This window comes from Besnoitia besnoiti, chromosome IV (assembly GCF_002563875.1).
Source record: "Besnoitia besnoiti strain Bb-Ger1 chromosome IV, whole genome shotgun sequence".
Lineage (NCBI taxonomy): Eukaryota > Apicomplexa > Conoidasida > Eucoccidiorida > Sarcocystidae > Besnoitia > Besnoitia besnoiti.
The window spans coordinates 2907344-2927471 of NC_042359.1; the positions used below are offsets into that span (position 1 = coordinate 2907344).

The 20128-nt window shown below is 57.4% G+C and overlaps 4 protein-coding genes across 4 annotated transcripts; 3 read left to right on the plus strand and 1 right to left on the minus strand.

Moving 5' to 3' along the window:
• Positions 1-1000: 1000 nt before the first annotated feature.
• BESB_055270 (putative eukaryotic initiation factor-4E) lies at positions 1001-3790 on the minus strand (the record flags this gene model as incomplete). Its single annotated transcript, XM_029363962.1, has 8 exons — positions 1001-1054; positions 1274-1326; positions 1595-1667; positions 1769-1946; positions 2216-2275; positions 2909-2967; positions 3148-3276; positions 3719-3790. The coding sequence occupies 8 exons, from the start codon at positions 3788-3790 to the stop codon at positions 1001-1003; spliced, it is 678 nt and encodes a 225-aa protein (XP_029219885.1).
• A 1616-nt stretch (positions 3791-5406) lies between these two features.
• On the plus strand, positions 5407-6936 carry BESB_055280 (DnaJ domain-containing protein; the record flags this gene model as incomplete). Its single annotated transcript, XM_029363963.1, has 2 exons — positions 5407-5938; positions 6437-6936. 2 exons carry the CDS (start codon positions 5407-5409, stop codon positions 6934-6936), a joined length of 1032 nt encoding a protein of 343 aa, XP_029219886.1.
• Positions 6937-8952: 2016 nt separating this feature from the next.
• On the plus strand, positions 8953-10989 carry BESB_055290 (uncharacterized protein; the record flags this gene model as incomplete). The annotated part of the gene is made up of 1 exon (XM_029363964.1): positions 8953-10989. The coding sequence occupies one exon, from the start codon at positions 8953-8955 to the stop codon at positions 10987-10989; it is 2037 nt and encodes a 678-aa protein (XP_029219887.1).
• A 2291-nt stretch (positions 10990-13280) lies between these two features.
• Positions 13281-19845, plus strand: BESB_055300 (uncharacterized protein; the record flags this gene model as incomplete). The annotated part of the gene is made up of 3 exons (XM_029363965.1): positions 13281-18329; positions 18793-19090; positions 19613-19845. 3 exons carry the CDS (start codon positions 13281-13283, stop codon positions 19843-19845), a joined length of 5580 nt encoding a protein of 1859 aa, XP_029219888.1.
• Between the last annotated feature and the right edge of the window lie 283 nt (positions 19846-20128).

Below are 20128 nucleotides of genomic sequence, written 5' to 3' on the forward strand. Positions count from 1 at the left end.
TGTTGCACTTAAACCAAGCCAGCGGATTCCAGCGCAGTCGGTGAATAACTAGGTGTCCGACAAGCGACAACCAAGCCGTCACACAGGCTTCTCCGCGCAACAACATGAGGATAACATACGGTTGAAGCAAACGTGTACAACGCTGTAGCAAGGCAGTCGTATGCTGCTGGACGCCAGTGCCGCGTTCAGTAAGCTAGTTGAATGCTCAAACTTTGCCCTCTCGAGAGGAAACTACACCCGATGTCCAGGCAGAGACTCGAATTGGAGCGGTCCGATACTATACCGTCAATCGATGCTGAGTCGCGACTGTTACACTTCGAGAGAACCCCCCGGATTTGCTCAGAAACATTACCAGCAAAAATTCCCTTGCCTGCATGGAATTTTTTCATCTACTATGTGTAAGACCGTGTCGGGCAAGACCTGAACACAAACGCTTCCCAGGAGACTTCCATCGCGCGAGACAGCGAAGGCGACGTAGCTAAGATTTTAGCACTCTTCCACGCGCTCGTGCGTTTTGATCTAGGCGCGCCGTTGAAAACTACGTTATCTCATACTAAGCGATTCGTGCAGCCGGAGTCCACTGTGCCACGCATAGATACAACTTCCGATGAACAGTAATATTTACATGTCAACTGCTATTGAAGTTTCAACAAAGTCACTGTCAATTCACTCACGCACAATCCTGTTATCTTCTGTGCATCTGAGAACATCAGTCAGTGAAGCGGTCATTCGTATTACTGCGAGACAATCTGAATGGGGCACCTCGTCACCCCCAGCCGTTTAGGGATACAGTGGAGCCAAACGAGAGGTGCTTGCCCAGCAGACTGACGGAATTGAGAAACAAAAACAGTACGGTGCCAGAGGACACACAGCGCCTCGAAGCTGGTGCTACCCTGTGACGGAGCCAGCGGCAAAACCCGCTCAAAATCAGTTCTCTTAACTCGATGCGCCAGCCGAAAACGTCACGAAAACCGCCACACTCTGAGGTTGCGCCTCCACACTACTTGCCGTGATTCTTGACGTCTGCCCTTGGAACCATGCCAACACTTCCGTCCTGCACCCAGCCACATGCACATGTGAACAGCAGTCCAAACGAGCATGGCTTCGCTGCGGACACATGATGAAACAAACTCTTGTCTGGTGTTCTTGCGTCTGATCGCTCGGGATGCTTGCCCTGCATCACCGTTCCACTGCTGGCGAAAATCAACGACGTGGTGCGACCTCCCGAATCATAGCCCGCGTTGTAGGCATCCGCCGAACATCGTGCACTTACGATTTTGGATGCCATGCATCTGTTGACTTCCTTCAGCAAGGCGTCTTGAACATCTGCAGAGAATGCACATACAGACGAGAGTTCTCCCACTGTGTCTAACCTCTCCCCCCCCACCAACCGGCATGCGCTTGCATCCCAGCGAGGGACGTCCGACATGGCAGAACCGCCACTATCGTGTACCTTACTACCGAATGGGCCACGCCACAATACCCCATGAAACGCCTTCGCACCCAACCCACATGCATCGCCCAATACGCGAGTCAGAATCAGCGTCCCCGCACGGGTGACCGTGCTAGACTGCACACAACAGGCGGCACTTACCTCTACTAGGCAATTTGCTAAACCACACTTCAATTCTGATGCAAGAGTGGCGCCCTTGACTGAGTTTGTCAACCTGAAAAGGAAATCAAGAAGCATCAGGGAGACCCGTGAACAGAGACTCAAATCTGCAAAATGGCCCCCGCAACGAGAATCATCCACGACTGAGTCGCTTACCAGGCGTACACCTGTGATGTGGTCGCTGCCTTCCACAGTGCTACCGATGAGACCAAGGACCAAATTGTTCCAGTACTCGTCGATCTGCCCGGCGCTCATCTGCGGATACGAAAGGCGGTACTCGAAATGCCCGCCGGTGGCGTTTCGCGGATCCTCCCACATCGGCTTGATGCCGTCCCTGCGCAAACAAGAAGCCGACCCACAGAAACAAAACGATTAACAGTTCGGCGGACGACAGAGGCAGGCCACCAACACTCGACACGGCAGAAAACGGTAAACAAGCCACACCCCACGCAAAACGATCCACAGCCGCAGCCAGAAATCGAACGACGATGATCATGTGACTCAACTCACGTTCTCTCATCTCGTGCGCGACAACACAGACACGGGGCTACACCCAGACCCTCTGCGGCACGTCTCAATCCTGCTGAACTCGAAGAAACCTACTTGAAAATCATCAAAGCGTCGACGACATGGCTGCGTCCGTTCTTGTCCTGTCGGACCATCCTGAGACGCCGTAATGCAACGTCGCAAACAATCCTGACATGATACACCGCCGCCGAGTTCAGACAGAAGCTGTGGCAGGTCTCACACATGGTACACCTAACCACTGTGGTGCTCACCGCACACCACGGGACACACTACACGTGAGGCCCCGAGAGCACCCACTAGCTGAACTGATATCTCCCTCTTTGTGAAGGCAGGTTCGCGACGTCAGCGACGCTGCTTGCGCCACGACGAAGGAACGCCAGTTTCGCGGTGCCCCCGCGACAGAGCGAGCACCACTGATAAATAATCATGTTGCCGAGATGATCACTCCAAGTACGATGCTACTGATCAGACTAGCATCTGAGTAGCCGTTTTCTCTCGCCGTTTAGATGACTGAGAACAGGAATCCACCTACTGCGCGTCGACCCATTCAGCGGCGTCGCTCACGAACCCCGTTGTCCAGGATCCCTGGCGGCGGTTCACGATTCACCATCCTAACGCAAACGTGATTTTTCCGATATTGAGGTCAAACGTTTCTTGCTGCCTCACGCAGTCCACTACGGTGGCGGCACAGCCCGTCGTGGCACGCGAAACAACTCTCTTCGCGGCACGGGCGCCTCGTCTCCCCCACGGGGCCACAGCGTCGCTTACCGCTTGTGGTCCAGCAGTTCGCTGGGTTGCGGAATGTACGACCAGAGCTGCCAGAACTTCTGCGGAGAGGTGTCACAAAGAGAGGCAGAGGTCACTCACTGATAACTCTAAACAAAAAGACGCCGGCTGTCGCACCCGCCTTCGAAAACAGAGAAACGGACGCTGTCCCTGACGAAGCGCGGCAAACGCAGTCTGCAGGAGGTCAATCTGCCGCGTGAAGCCTAGTCGCTAAAACGTACCTGAACAGTGTCGAAGGCAGCCAAATCGCGGGTGTTGTCTGAATACTCTTTGGATCTGTCGTCCTGCTGGACCTGCTCCCAAACGTGCCAGACGTACCGCAGAGGGAGAGGCTCCTCCGGCACGGCTTCCTGGTGAGACAGACAGACAGAACACGTAAGACAGAAGTCAGCAAATGAGTTCACTTCAGAAAACAAATGCAGGAAAGCCTCCACCTCGCGAGGATCTGCTGTCAGTCCGCGCTCACGAGGCCAGATCCTCTGAATAGCCGCTGCCCCTCCAAGACACCGACGCAGAATGGACTCGCCACAAACGGAATAGGGAATGACGTGACACACACTGCGGCATCCTACAAGCCACGGCAGCGACGCGCCCACGCAGCCTCCTCACGGCGCAGCAACACACACAGAGACGACGACGCCCTGCGGCATCGTTTCTTCATCTAATTGTTAACATTGTCCCATTCTGCATGCACAGGTGCTTTAGCAACAAAGAGAAGATGTTTCGTGTCGCAGACTGCGCCCTCCGGAGAGGCGCCCAACGCGAGCAGGCGCAACGGCGAACCAGACACACCTCCTTAACCCAGTCCTTGAGGTCCACCGCCTCGTTCAGTTCCTGGTTGAAAGTGAGAAACTTGGTTGCCATTTTCCCCGGAAGATCGGCTACACAGAACAACGAAGAGAAGGGAGCCGCTGCGTGCTACGCGAGGACCGCAACTGGCGAGCCGTGACCTGGAAGTGGGCCCTGGTGAAGTCAGGAAACAAGCAGAATATCGCAACACGCCAAGTAGAGAGGGTATTTCAAAAGAGAGGACGACAGCCCCTCAGGGTCTCGATCTGGAGGAAGAATCCACTGCAGTTGAGACCCGCCTCAAAACGTATGAGGGAGGACAAAGAAACCTTCAGGAACTGGGCAATGCACTGCGGGGAGGCGCTCGCCGAACTGCGAAACCCACGTAAAGTCGAGATCCACGTATATTCCTGCTCTCAGCGTTGCTGTCGCCCGGTCTCTCCACCGAAAAAGTTCAGAGACAAACCAACGCTCTCAAACAAATGGACGTAGAACGGTAGCAGCAGAGGTAGATGCCAGAAGAGAGGCAGCAACGAGGCGATGCGCAGGATTAAGGGAAGAGAAGAATGCCCGCTCCGAAGGAGATCGGCTGGCAGCGTCTAAAAAACCATATAAGCTTAATCTTTTCTAGCGACTTCATCACCATTGAGCAATAGCATGTGACGAAACCGACCCCCGGTATGCCACAAGTCGCGACCCCCATTAAAAATGAAAAAGAAAGAAGTAAGGAATCCACTGACATACAGTTTCCTTGGATAGGAAGTCAGCACGACAAATTCTCTCCCTTTGTTTACCTTTTCTCATCAAAAGTCTACGGCGCCTCTGCCGATCTGCCGCTGTCCTCCAGTGTATATGCAGTCCGATAAGTTTTGCACGTACGGTTGACCGCGCTCCTGGGAATCGCGGCGTTTTCGTGTCTGCTCTCTTTTTGGCTCGACTCCGCCCTGCCCCCCCCCCCCCCCCTCCCGCACCGCTGCTGACGACGGGCAGGTCCTCAATGCGACGGCGCTGCGACTCTCACTGGCACGCGCATGCATGCGAGAAACGAATTTCGAAACGAGACATTAACCCACAGCAGTCTTCTAGGACTCCTCTTTTCTTTGAATGGAACGACGACTGGCAGTCTCTGCTTTCCTTTCAGACGGCGACTTGCCACCTGCCGAACGAGTGCTCTGTCCAACGCGATTTGCTCGAACCAGTAAGACCTGGGTCCGCAGCGCTGCTGGCCTCGCGTCAACATCGCGGCCGAGAGGCCTGGCATAGCTTTGCTGCTGCGTTGTCTTGAGCTTTCTGAGAAAGGCTCACGCCGTCCTGTCCCCCACGTTTCCGCATACCGTTCACTTAGCGTCGGCAACCTCGTGTCGGTTAGCCTTTTTAGGGGCTTACCGCTGTCCTGTCGGCTGTCTGGTGCTGGCTCTGCGGTTCCCTGCACTTGCTGATTCGCAGACTGTCAATTCCTTGTCTTTTGCCCAGATCTATTTATAGACCTCCTCTAACTGCGTTTGTTCTGCGGACGACTTGTCGCGCCGAGTTCCCTGGCAGAGAGGGATTTCAAAGCCACTTCGCTAGTTTCTTGGAGACACCAGCCCGGCAACCCGCCTGTGTATTCGTCTTTTCCTCCGGCTCGTTCGCCGCCACCGACAATTTTCGGCATCATTTTCGTTTTGCGTGAGGCTAGGCAAGTCGGGGGAATGAGAGAGAAGCCTGGCGCAGCACGGAGGGCAGGTCCGTCGCCCTACGAAGTTTTGGGCGTGGCCCCAAACGCGTCACGAGCGGAAATACGAGCTGCTTTTTTCCGCGCCGCGCGCCTGTGCCACCCAGACAAACACCAGCAGCTGCAGAGGTGGAGTGAGCGTGGAGGAAGGGATTTCGAAGACGATGCATCTACTCGCTGCGGCAGTGCTGGTCGAGGACCGGCAACTGTAGGATGCTCTACGGACTCAAATTGCGGTTCGCCGCCCGCCTTGGATGCCCCGGCGGATGCGTCCGCGCGGGGAATAGACAAGAAGGACACTAATAGGGCAGTTGCCTCGGGTGAAAGCGAACGCGCGCGTGGCGCTGAGACCGATGAGAGGCGTGCGGAAGGAGCATGCAGGCGGCCTTCAAATGGGAACGCAGAAAGCACGGACAGCGGCATGTGCCGAGACTTCATTGCGTTGAAGGAGGCTTTTGATGCTCTTCAGGTCGCCGAGACTCGCCAGGCGGTCGACCAAGCCTTGCTCAGTAAGCCGGGGAGGCGTGTTAGTGCAATGTATGCCGATTCTGCTACCCAACCTGTTGAAAATTCTATTGCCAGTACGAGTTGGCATGAAGCGGTCTGTCTGTTTTAGAGCAATGGCGCATTCCACAAACCGCGTCAAGTACGTCCCCAGACACACCGCGAAGTTGTTTTTAAGCGTGACCGCGCAGAGCGCCTCCGGAGGGACAGATGACGGGCGTAAGGAAGCAGCACCCCCCTGCCCGCTTCACCATGTGTAGCGGCTTGAGACAGCTGAGAGTCTTGGTTTTCACTATCGCGGTAGCAGTGTTTGTTTGGAGCTCGAGGACGAAGTCATTAGCACGTGCCAGGTAGCATAGTATGTGGTCCACGTAAACCCATCCGAAACCACTCCCAGTATTTTTGTCTTTTCTTTGGGACGTGCGAACTCGTCTGAGTTGTCACTGCACTTGTGACGTTCAGCCGGCTTTCCCGTCCTGTCGTCGCTTTATTTTGCGTTCCAGGACAAGGCGTGGCGCATGTGACTTGCATTCGGCTCTCCGATCTGCAGTGGCTAGACGACGACCTCTGCTTTTTCGTTTGCCGATGTGGCGAGGAGCTTCCTCTGGATGCGCGGGATTTGGCAGCTCGCAGGCGTGCGCGGCGGAAATGCGCTGCGCCCGCGTGCCGCGGCTCCGCTGACTCGGCGGACTCCCAGCGCGCCGCCTCGAGTGGCGCCGCGGCCGCGGGAGGCGACGCGGGCCACGCTGATTCAGGGGAAGGCCGAAATTCCAGCTCGCGCGCAGAGCAAGCACACAGCGAGGCCGCGCGAGGCACAGAAACACTCGACTCAGAGGGGAAGTGGGCGGGATGCGGAAAAGGCGATCCACGGGAATCGAACACTCGCAGACCAAGAGGAGATGCGCCGGCCGGTGACGTGCTCGTAGAGGTTTCCTGTGAGAGCTGCTCTTTAACCATGTGCCTTCTCGACGGTGGAGAGTTCCGCAGGGGTGACTTCACATGAACGCAACCACCGACGCGTGGCAGAGTCACACGGCGTCGGCGTCACTCTGCCGCGCAAAGGGCGCTCAACACTACGTGGACCCATCTGGAAACAGTGCCCGAACGTTGCGTGGGCCGTCTGCCGCTTCGCTTCAGCTATCCCAGAGAAAGTAGCCAGCCACTGACCCGGACAGAAGCTCACTGCACGAACGTGTCGCCACACAGACTATCACGCAGCCAACTTGATGCAGAGCGAGCTTCTCGTTTGCGCGTCTGTTGGTCGCTGGGCTGGTGGGTCATCCACACAGCCAGTGCACCGGACCCTTTGTAAAGCCGCTTTCTGCACAGTCAGTTTGCTCACTGGGTCTCGGCATACGGTGAAGAATGAAGAAGCTTGCTCCTCAGAGGAAGTCGTGTACATAACGTCACGAGACCCTCGTTCTTTGCTGCTGCTGCGGAACGGTTTGACCAACGCCAAACTCTTCGGTTTCCCCTACTGTCACTGGATGCAGCAACCGCGAGCCTGCATTATATCGGGCCGCTCGCACCCGAGGCCCCAGCAGCCGTGACCATATTCTACTGCAGGCCTAAATATTTCCGTGTTCCCACTATGCTGCCTCTCACGGGGAGGCCTGCTTGGCTTCCGGCGCGGAACGTGGCTTGCGACTCTGTTGGCAAGGGGTCTATGCGACAGGCGCTGGTTGGAACGACTTTTAACACCACATAATTTGCTAAAAAGCACCATTGGGGGGATATTAAGCGGTGTTACAAGCCGCTTCAGTCGACGCCGGTGGCGCTCAGTGTTGACGAATACAGCCCCTCCGGCTTCACCTCGCGAAGATGCGGTGAGATAGCTGGCATTGAGGAGCGACGTACAAAATATGTGAAGCAAAATATCACAAGCACTTGATCACGCTACTTCGACTTGAGTTGCAACACTGGCTTCCTCATGTCGGTAGCGATGCGAAGAAGCACAAGACTCAGCGTTTGATGGGATGCAGCTACCTTGCGCCGTGCTGCGAGGGATCTCCGCGCGTCGCCGCCATGCGAATGGTGGACATGTGCCATTTCCAGATGCACTGGTGAAACGTTTTCGTAGGATGTTCTGCAAAATTGAGCGTGGGTCTCTACTGAACGCTCAGTTGTGTTTTCGCTGCTGCGCATGCACAGCACGTGAACCCTGGAACAAGCTGTGTGTCAAGCTTCGTACACTCCCGGCCCATCACACATCTCTTGTGTTCGGTCTATGTGGCACAGCGGCAGCAGTCAGCAACACGACGTGAGTCTGCAAAAGTAGGAACATTATTAGGAACTCTGCCAAATGGAAATATCGGGGGCTTCACGCTGCGGCAACCTTCGATTTTAGATAATGCACACGTGCGTCCCCGCTAACAGCCCGATTGTCGTGCTTGAAGCGCGACGAGACCCGTCGACGCGCCCGCCACTCGTCCCCCGCACACTGCTGGCAGCTAGCGGGGCACCGCCGTAACCAGGTTTGCAGCCCAGTTTATTGGAGATGTCCGCGGGAGTTTAGGCTTTCGCTTAGGACACAGTTTGTCGTCTACGGGGTACCAAACGAACTAGGGAAACATATCAGGTATCTCGACCGAAAAGTGTCGAGGATGGTGGCGGGCGATCCCCGTTTGCCACATTTGTCAGACCCAGCGATACGTCGCTCGCGTACGAACGTGATACCTCCCGTTGATTATGAACCGTGCCCCTTTTATTTGTCTTGAACTGCGACTGAAGCCTCTATTAGTATCCCTGGAGGCAGTGGGGCTCCTTACCGCATGTTTTAGACGGCGCGATGAGTCAGTTTCGCAGTGCAGCCGTCCGTCGGTCGCGATGGATTCGGCCCTTGTTACTGGTCGCGGGAGGGATTATTGCTGGACTGCTGAAATCAATTACAGCAACCCCTCGGGTGGGTGTTATGGAGATACAGCTCAAACATACTCTTTCCAGATTACTGTGGAAGTACGGTGAAAACCCGCATGAATACAACATCCAGAGCGCCTACCATGCCGTCCTGAGCCAAAGTATGGAAGATGGCACGATTTGGATTATGTATAACCACTGTCCAGAAGGCGACGAGTACGTGATGAATGAAGAATATCGTAAGGGCCGTGTTGGCACTTACTACATCGGCTGCGAGGCTCATTTCGTTCACTTTGACCCCGCCGCGGGTAGACAGATTGGCAATGAGGTTGTCTTTGCCGATTTCGAGGCCTATCCGCAGCAGCGGAATCAGGGGTTTTTCGTACACGGCCCTAACGATGGGGAGCACGCCAACTGTATCGTGCTCGGTATCTGGGCCGCACAATGCAAGACGACAGAAGATGTGTGCCTGTGTACGAACGACAAGTGCGGATTTGACACTAGTAAGAATAGGGGGTGTAACGCAGGTTGGCGTGGGAAAGTAGGGGCGACATACTGTCAGAATGAGGGGTGGCTTGGCGGAGTGAACGGGACAGGGTGGTCGTGCGGGACACATAAAAAGAACGTTGGCACACTGAATGCGCCTGTGAACGCAGGCCAAACTCCCGGAAAGCTGTATCTGGTGAAGCTGACGTCGAGCGGGGAGCTGATTTATTCCAAAGAAGCATTCTACTTTGACGGAGAGCAAAACGAAGGTACGGGCGACTTTTTTGGAAAACTCGCTAGATTCACTGACCCTGTTCTGAAGACCGAGGTTGAGGACTGGGTCTACGGCTGGCTCTTCTCGACGAACATGGGCAACATATGCGACTACCACTGGGGTTGCCAGGGGAAAATGTATCGCGCCACGGACGGTGAAGTGGTAGAATCTCGGCTGTGGTGCTCGCACTGCAACGGCCGAAGTCTGGGCTTCGATGACGAAAACAAGAATTTCGGCTTCAGCTGTGGAACGGACGGTGGTCCAGGGGTCTTCTTCAACGGTCAGAAGGTTACTGGGCGCGGCCAGACCGAAAACATCAACACATCTAAAGATAACACACATCGAGACAACCACCCTGCCGTGTCACATTTCCGTGGGGACGTCTGGTTGATTTTGTATAGGTACATTGCAACCGAGTACGACAGTGAGCCTGCAGACCTCAGACTGCTTCAGTGGGACACGAAACAGAAGAAGATTCTTTTTTCTAAGGTCATGACAGAGACGCCGGAAGTTTCTGAAGGAGGCAACCACCATCTCGAAAAGTTTGGAGATCACACGTGGCTCATGGCTTGGTCTGGAGGAGGCCGATCTTACGCGGCAGAAATTGACGCGTGGGGAAATTACTTGGGCGAAATCGTGGACATCACCGACTACGCCACGTGGGGATCTCAGACAGGCTGGTGGAGGTGGAGGAACGGAGATATCGGCTTTGTGGGGGCGTGGGATTGGCAGCCCAGTCCGTATGAAGGAGAGAGGCTGATGATGAAGACGCCAGACTGGAATCCGAGAAAAAGCCTCAACATTCTACGTATCACCGGCTCGTATAAGCCAGGGGACTGCATCGGGAAATTTTTGCCCGTCGACACAAAATGTAACAAATGCTGCGAGATGAGGGAACGGTACACAGTAGAGGTAACCGCAGATGGAGGCAGAAAGTGTCCTCTCGAAGATGGATATATCCGAACCACTCCATGCAAGGGAGGCGAATGCCCGAAACTGACACCGGAACAGGCGGAGCAAGCATACACCGAGGATAAGCAGGGCATCGACGCCAGTCTTGGCATTGACGGCAAGATGGACACAACGGCTGTGAGTTGGACCAAGTGGGGTTACGGCGGGCATACCTGGTACAAGGTGCAACTCAAAGCCCCTAGTGTAGTCTCTGGAGTTAACTTCTTCACAGACAAGCAGCACCAGCAAAAATTCGGGCTTTCTGTCCTTTTCTACGACTCAAAGAAGGAGCTCATTGGGCGTTGCTACATAAACCTTAACAACCTGCCTAGCGGGAGCGACAAGGAAGAGCCAGTGGACGAACGGGCGTGCACTGGGTTGCAGATGTATGGGGTGAAGACTGTGATGTTCATTCCAACTCAAGGATTCGTCTGGGATTACCTCTACGTGCGTGAAATACACATATTTGGTAAACCGTGCAACTGTTAAGACGGATGTGGCGGCCGGAAAAAAGCACAGCGACACGTAGGCGACCGGATGACTACACAGCGGCGATTGCGGAAGTCCCGTATTGAGAAGATTTGTGGAATCTCGGCCTGGTCCTCCATGTGAGCCAGATGCAAGCTCGAGGCGCGTCTTTCCTCGTCGTGTCAAGACAGGCAGGTCAAGAGGGCAGCGAGAAAGTCAGGCATCTTAGCCGTTACGTGCGGCGAAGCCTGTCGACTCGCTCTTCCCCTCGAGGGAACTGCGCCCCACTGAGAGCGCAGACCTCGGAATGGTTGAAGTAACGCATTCCTTGCTCCTAGTTCATGGCGTATTTACCGTCTCGGGCACTACGCTGCCAGCATAGCTTTGAGACGCTGTGAGGGGATGGGTTGTCAGGCGATGTCATGCGTTCTGCTTCTTTTGATTTGTTTTCAAGCGTGAACCGTTGCCGGCATCGAGGAAAAAAATGCAGTCACGCCTCCTCCGTAGCGCCTCGGGCGTGTACGATTTTGCGTGTCGTCTCTTAGATGACAGTTTTTCGTAAACGACTTGGAGCAACAACTTTGTTGCGAAGTCTGTTTTCACAATCAATCATTAAAATCCGCTGTACCCGCCCCGTCACCTGTTAGCTACCTTCATCACCTCCGTTGAAACAGCGCGGCCGTCGGCGGCTCAAGCCGCGGCGACGCACCTTGGGACCTTCAGCTGCCCTGCTCACTCTGGCGCGCCTGCTAGACACGCCTCATCCCATCGTGAAAAACAAAATGTTTGCGTTGCATCTGTCGAGTGCCCCTGAAACACAGAGAGGCGAAGAAGAGCGCCAGTTCGCCCCGGCGTTGAACTGCTTCTTTTGAGGCAGTTGGGATTGGTCTGCGTTCACGGCTTTAAGTTCTGTTCTGGCGACGCTGGCTCAGTTAACCCACACTGACATGGAAGCCCTAGCCGTCGGCGGCCGCGTCAGGAGCGTCGGCTGCACGTTGTGCCTGGACAGTCGAAACGCTGCTAGCACAAGGGCAGGGGAGCAGGATTGGTTTTGCGTCGCGTGGTCGCGGCAGTCCCTGTTCACGAAATAGGAGATTTACACACACGCATGAACTGGCCACGACGTGGACGAGGGAACAAATATTAATTTACATTTCTGGTATGCCGGGTATGCAGCTCGCAACGGGGCACCCTCCTCCCGTTACCGCGGAAGGTTCACCGTGGCAGAGTGCAGGGGTCCCTTGCAGAAGATGGTTGTGGCCATACATTAGCTCCTCTGGTTTCCGGCGTTTTTCTCTGAATGCCATTTTCAGCGGGGATATTCTGCTCCAGAAAAGCGCTCATTCCATTAGTTAAGCAAGCTGGGCGTCTGAGAGACGGTTAAAGTACCCGCACCGCTCGCCGGTTGAGTCTCGTGGCGCAAAGCTGCCAGTGGAATGCACTTCCGCCTCTGTTCCACGCAAATGCAACGAGGCCACTGCCCTGATGGCTGCGCTGCTGGAAAGAATGAAAACATTTGGCAAGAGTTTGCAGTTCAGACGGAACAGAGAGCGTGCCACGAGGCAAGCTCGTCATGCTTAGGCGTGCGGCAACCGCCACGGCGGTGCGAGCGGCCGAGACACATGCATGCCTTTTCACGGTAAAGCCAATCTCTCGTACCGATACAGCAAGACACAGCATGCTGCCCACAAGAACAAGCGAATTTTTTCTGACTTCCTCTTCCAGTAGACATACACAGTTCATTTTTCAATTCCGTCATCTCCGACTTTTGTTATACGTTGTGTGCGCTGCTCGGACGGAGACGATTACGGAACTATGTGGTGTCGCCGCGGTCATGTCGTGGTTCATTTGCCCAACTTACTCTCCACAGTCGCGATTCAGTGCCTGAGAAGTAGTGCGAGAGCTAGTAAGGCCTCATGACTCTTCACAGAGAGTGGTCAGCCGCTGGATCTTGGGCGACATTCATTAGGGCGCCCCTGTCTCTCAGATGCAAGTCGGTGAGTTGCGCGCCTCTACTACGGTAACGATGCTGCGCCAGCAGTCTAGAGTCCTCGCGCCGCCTCACATCTTCTTCGGTCTCTTTGCCTCAGCGGTTTTCTCTGCTCCTTTGATTTCGGAGGCGGCGACACACGGCGCATGTCAATATTCGTCATTGCTTTTTCTCAGACATTCGTGGCCCGTGGCCAGCAGCGGCCCCGAAAACGCTTCTGGTCCCGACGCCCACCTACTCCCTGTCTGCCCTGGTCTAGCTACGCACCCGGCTGATCACGTGTCTGGACATTTGAAGTCCCGCTGATACAGCAGACAGCGGGATGCGGCTCTGGCCGCCCCTCTCTGTCTTCTTGCTCGGCTCCGCGCACTGGGTGTTCTGCGGCGGCCTCACCGAGCCGCCGCTCGTGTGTGTGATCCCCGACATCGGCAGGCAGTGCGCGGGTCCTGTCTCGTTGCTGGTTTCTCACGCCCAGCCGCGCTCACCGCGAGCTCGCTTCGGGGCGCATTGCGCGCATGCGCTGTCGCCTCACGCGCCTCTACCACCTGTTTCCTGGCTTGCCGCGTCCCGGCCGCTGTCTTCGTCTCCGCCACTGCCGCCTCCGCGCCAAGAGCTCCGCGCAGCTCCAGCTGCTTTCAGCTGCCCGTCTTCGGCTCGTGCTCGCCCTGGACGGCGATGGAGGCACTGGCTGTTGCCTCCTGCCTGCGGAGCGGCTTCTTCTGTCCGGCAGAAGCAGCGACCTTCTCGGTCTGGCTGCTCTTTCTTGTTTGCAAGTGCCCGAGCATTCGGTTGTCCGTCATTTCACTCGTCGCTCCTCCTTCTGCCCGCGCGAGCGCTGTCACTGCGCTCCGAGAGGCCGGCGACGCAGAGCCCTGCGGTTGCGAGCTCGTGCGCTTCCTCACGCGCTGCATCGCGGTCACTTACTGGAGACAGCGGATCGAAGCGGTTCTTCCCCCTTAGTCAAACTGCAGAAGTGGGTGCTCTGCTGGACTCCACGGCTTCTTGCCAATCGTCGCAACGCCGTCACTCACTAGGCCTCTTGCGCGTGCGAGCGACGGGTCTGAGATCTCAACCGGCCGTCTGCTCCAACCCTGATGGAGAAATGTCTTCCACGTTTCTTCCTCCCTCACGTGCAGACTCTCGTTTGCCTCGCGTTTCCTGGGGCTTTGTGCAGCCTTCTCCAGCGCCAGCCTCCTTCGCCGCTCACTGCCGAGGCACTCGCCTGCCTGCCGTCTGTCCCCGGCGTCCTGCGTGTCACGCTGCAGCCTTCGACGCGAAGCGAGCGCGAGGGAGGCCGACGGCGGCGTCCTCGCTGAGGCCGGAGACACGCAGACGCCGTGCTAGCAGCCCACACCCAGAGGCGGAGGACCCGCACAGTGAACCGGGCGAAAGCGAGAGACAGGGAAGAAGCGGCAGCTCTCGCGCGGGCCGCGGACAAGATGACGGAGTCGCAGAGGCAGACGCGACCCTCCGCTCTGACCGCAGCACCGGCGCGGCCCAGCTGACCCGCCAAAAACAGCAGCCGACACACGCTGCAGCGCGGTCTGCCGGCGCAGGCACCACGGCCGCTTTGCTGAAGACTCTGGCGACAGGCCAGCGTCACCGGGCGGTGAAACTACACAGACGCGCGACAGAGCAAAACGAGCCAGAGCAAGCGGCGCCAGCTGCCGCAAGGAGATCGACAGGACGGGGGAGCGCCGGAGCCGAGACAGTGAGGGCAGGTTGGCTGACGACGCGCCTTTCGCCTTTGCAGCCGACGCAGGCTACAGACGCGAAGAGCCCGCGCTCCAGGAACGCAGCGCCCCGACGCTCAGGAGCGACCGACGAAAACGGAGACCGGCTGTCGACGGCGGCTGCCGCAGAGACTCGTCGAGAGGGAGGTCGCGCATTGGGCGCGAAGACGGCGAGTAGCACACAAAATGGGGGGACTGGCGCGATGGGGAGAGACGCCAAGGGAGCGCGGATGGGCGTCGCCCAACCGAACGAGGACGCGGAAGGAGCCTCTCTGCCGGACGACGCCCGCGACGCTACTGAAGATGAGGGAGCAAACGAGGGAGTTTCGAGATCTGTCCCCGTGGCGGGAGCGCATGGCGACCGCACAATTGACCATGCACGGGCGCCGGATGCAGACTCGCGAAGAAGCATGGCTACGAGGTCGAATGCGATCGGAGGAACGGGTGCCTGCCAAACCCACACGGAAGCTGCCGAAGACAAACCGCCAGCGGGCACAGCTCAGGAGGCCTGGAAACGTTTTCCGGCTGCTGCCTCCTCGCTGGTGCGGCGCCCTCGACGGCCAGCTGCCTCCTGGCCCTCTCGTGCGCCGCCAACGCGTGCCACAGCGGCGACGAGAGCTTCGCTCGGCTTTCGAGACCGACGAAAGGGTCGGCGGGAAGCCGCGACTCACGCGCCTGCGCGAAGCGGGGACGCTTCAGAGTTGAGCCGTGGTACGTTTTCTGAAGAGAGAAGCCAGCCGGGGTCGTCGCCCGGAGGCGCTTTCGACGGCGAGCGCGAGGGCAAACAAGACGCCAAGCTCCTCTTGACCCTTCCTGCGTCCTCCTATCCTCCGTCGCCGCTGTGTCCCGGCCTTCGACTGCTGCCAGACGCGCTCCGCGCACGGCGTTCGTTCCAAGGCTTCACGGGCCTCGTGGACCTCACAGCACTGTCTCCGCTGTCTCCTTGGCAGCCGCCCTTTTCGCCGTCTTCTGTAGCATCTCCCGCGGGCGACGCGATGGCCCAAGAAACTGGGCGGACGAACTGCGCCCCGTCTGGAGAAGCCGCGAGCGGAGCCGGAGAGTCTGGCACCGTGGAAGGCCATGGGCAGCTGGAGGCCTCGGGGCCGGCGGACTCCGATGGAGCGCCAGAAGACCTCGAGAGACGCCATCCGGGGGCCTCCTTGGCGGTTCCCAATGACGCGGAGAGCGAGGGGCGGCGCCAGACTGGCAGCCGAGAACCCGGCTGCCAGTCGGCAGGCAGCTACAAACACGATGAACCGACGGAGTTTCCAGATGATGCGAAGCGACCTGATGGCATCGAATGCAGCACTGAAGACTCCACACGGACACCCTGGACTCCGCCCACGTTTGATCGCCAAAGTTTCCAGGCTATCGGGGTGACGCACTCCGCGCTGCTGGCTTCTCTGGAGCGCACAGGAATCTCAGTCCCCACAGCGATCCAGCGTCTGGCGGCGAAGGCGCTTCTCTTGAATGTGGGAAACCGCATCGACTCGTCTCCATCGTCGTCTCCCTCCCGTAGGGATCGCCCGACAAGCCTGAGCAACTGGCCGGGGCCCGCAGACCTGCGAGTGTGGCTGCTGGAGGCCTTCACAGGGAGCGGTAAGACCCTGGCCTTCCTCCTGCCTCTCTTCCAGGAGCTGCTGGAAGCCGCGAGATCGCCCTCCCTGCGGGCGTCCACTCCCTCAATCGAGGTTCTCATTCTGGCTCCGGGGCGGGAGCTGGCTGCTCAGATCTACGCAGTTTGTCGAGCTCTCATAGCCGCAGCCTCTGGCGCAACCCAGAGCGAACACGAGCAACCTCCACACGACAGCAGCGCATGCGGGAATGGCGTCTTGCCCACGCCTGGCATCGCTGGTTTCTCCAGCTCTTCGGCGACGTCGCGCCCTGCCACGTGTCTGCCTGTCACATCTCTGCTGCGGCCGTGTCTTCTAGTTGGCGGCGCGAATCCTGAGCGTCAACTGGAACGCCTCAAGACGCAGAGACCTAACATTGTGATCGCCACGCCGGGCAGACTGCGCTCCTTTTTGAACTCTCCCCGGGGGCGCATGCGTCGACTCGTGAGCCTTCGGTCTTGCCACTCTGTTGTCCTCGACGAAGTGGATGCCCTCCTTGAGGAGAGACCTCAACTGGAGCTACTTTCCTCTTCTCCACATCAGAGGCCGAACGAAAAACTCCTCTCCGCCAGCCCACAGAGGGGAAGCCGCACTATCATCAACGATAACGGCCTTGTGGACGGCGAGGAACCCGAAACAGGATGCAGGGATGCAACATCGAATGCAAGCAGTGACACGGCCACGCTGAGTGGCGACGAGGCGAAAAGAGCGAGACTAGAGGGAAGGCGCCGAGAGAGACTCGGGAGAGCTATGCGCAAAGAACTGGAAGCGCGGTTGAGCCAGTGGGAGGCGCGGCGGAAGTTTCATATGTGGAGGGAGCGGAGAGTCCAGCGAGAGGAGGAGCAAAGCATTATCGACAGGCTGAGGATGGAGGACGCGAGGAAGAGCGGCGCTGCGTCAGAAAATGAGCCCGAGCAAGCGAGTTGGAAGGTGCTCACGGAGTTGAAGAGTCATGAGAAATCCAGAAAGAGAGTGTCCTTCATTGAGCAGGAGAAACAGTTCCAGGTTGACAGAGAGAAATACGTCGAGGCCACACGTGACAAACTCAAAAAACGACTGGAGGCTCAACTCGCCAAACCGATCGGTGCAGATCGGCCTGGAACTCTCAGAGACATCCAGGCTATCATGCGTCACCTGGCGAAGGCCTGGCGCAAGGCAGGACGACCCATCAGCCAATCGAGCGAACCCTGTGATGGAGATCGCCCCGGATGCCTTAAGCAGGAAGACGGAACACAAGGCGAGGAGGCGTGGACACCCACAGCGCGACTGGGACCGGAAACACCAGAAGGAAACTACTCCGCGCAGGAGGGTGCACGCCAGAGAAAAAACGAAACAGCAGCAAGAATGCAGAACGACGAGACAGGGGCAGGAGTGCCAAGCGGTTGTCAGACGGTCTCGGACACGGCTGAGTGTTCCCACTCTCTCGAAAACGCTTCCCTTGACAAGGCCTCCAGCGGCTCGTCCTCGCTCCCTCCCCTTTCGACCCCGACGCTGTTGCCGACTTTTGAACGGCTGGCGAGTGCGAATCCTCACGAACTGCCTCAATGCGCCTCTTCCCCGTCTTCTCTGTCTCCATCCGCTGCCGCCACTTCTTTTCTGCCTCCTTCAGATTCGCCGTCGTCGTCTCGGCGGCCGCGCATGCTGCTTGTTTCGGCCACGGCATCGCGCTTGGCTCCACATCGCGTGAAGGACCTTCTCTTGCTGCCGCAGGAGACGGGCGTGCAGCTTCTACGCTCTCGCTCTCTCTGGCGCTCTACAGAAGCGCATGTGCCTCCCCTCGCATCTTCCGCGGCTCCTTCATCGCGTCCGTTTTCGTCTGGTGCCGCCGATGAGGTCGCGTGTGAGTCTGCTGGACGCGGGGCGACTGGAGCAGTCTCCAATCTCGAGGGAACGGGACTGGCGGAACGAGAGAACTTGATTCACCTGTACATAGAGTCGAGCAACGACGATATTCTCCGAAACTTCCAGAAGTTTCTGAAGGCAGAGCCCCTCGAAAAGACCCTTCTCGTCTTCTGCAACAAACAGGTAAGCTACCTGAAAGGCGAAGGTAACGATGATACGCTACAGTACGGCTCCACGGGTGTATCTGCAGCTGCGCCGCCACTAAAGTCGACATTTGCCGGTTCAACGCGCGCGAATGTCTCGTCCGTCCTTCTCCGATCGTCGGTTGCCGGTCGAGCTGCAGGCGAGTGTTGAATTACTAGCCTAAATGTGGCAAAGCATTCGCCAACGTACCCTACTGTTCTCGAGGCCTGGGCGTCCATTGCGGGTTGCCAAGACAGACTACATCGACCGACAGAATGGCGCAGTGCCATTCTTCCCCATGTGCTGGAAAACAGCTATGGGCTATAGATTGCCGAGGCCTCGATGCTTGGGGCTTTCCGTGAGGGCATTCGATCCCACACCGCTTCGCGGTTCCAGGGCCGGTCCCTCCTGTATGCCTTGTCCTGCTGTGGGCGCTGCTCTGTTATACGTGTGCGTGTTTTAGAAAACAGCTGCCTGGCTCCACGAATGGTTCGCGAAGAACGAACCCGAAGTCGAGAGCCTCCTGCTAGACGGGTGGCTGAACAAAACGCAGAGGCGCTCCGCTCTCCGCCGCCTTCTAGCGGGTCCTTCCCCTCTTGGGGGGGGCTGCCCGACTAAACACGACGAGGGAACGGACCTGACCAGATCGGAGAACGTGTTGCCGCCTGGCACGAGGTCCGCATGGATGACAACCGAGTTAGCGGCGAGAGGCTTGGACTTCACTGGAGTGAGCGTCGCAGTCAACTTCCAGCTTCCGGCGGGTAAGAAAGGGACGAGCTCATGACAAGAGGCGGTGTGCTTTTTCTGGTTCGTGCGTCACGTGTTTCCGTCTACCGTTCAGGGACGTGACGCAGCCGTGGCTACACACGTTATGCGCGACTCAAGCGCAATTTATTACACTAATCACAGCCGTGCTGTTACAGGCGGTAGACACGGAGATGTGAAAGACAGCCATACACGATTCAGCCATCATGGCCATCAGCATACGGCAGCGGTGGCGTGTCATCGAGATAGGCAGGTCGTTTTTAACGAAGCATTGACAATCCGATCTGTCTGCAGCGCTGGTCGCATGGGGGAAATATCAGCGCGGGAACGCTATATTACCGCTCGCCGTATCTCGCTTCGTGCAGCGCAGAGAGCCAGCGTCCTGTAAAGTACTCAGGAAACAATCTTTGGAAGCGGCAGTACCTCGGCATCGCTGCGGCGCTTTGTCTGCCAAAAGACTGCTGTGTCCGCAATGCCCAGTCTGCAGAATCGCTTCTTTGCACTGTCCAACTGTACAGACAGCACGCACTACTTGCACCGAGCTGGGCGCGTCGGAAGGGCTGGCAATCCAGGAGCAGTGATATCCTTCTGCCGGCCCGGTGAGGCGTCTGTTATTCGACGGTTTGCCCGCGAGCTCAACATTACGATTCATCCAGTGCGCATTTTCCACGGAAGACTGTGGGTTTTGGAGGAGAAAGGCAGGAGAAACAGCGCTTTTATCCAAAGCAGGGAAGCGTCGTGCGCGACTTAGTGATGAAGCGAGGTTCTCGTAGCGCATCGCAGACGAGGGCGGGATAGATGACGCAGGTGGTGGATAGGACCGCGGGTCTTCACCTGCCTAACCCTGGAGGAGTGGTCGACTCCTGCAACGCGCCAATCCATTCAATGAAGCCTCAGTGTCAAGAGCATAGCCCTACGGAGACTGGTGCACGCCGACAAGCACGGAGCCCGTGCCTTCTTCGAAACGAATCTTGTGCTGCAGGAGGCATCTGCTGGCCACAGGGATTTCACGCTTTCAGTTCCGTGACGTAAGG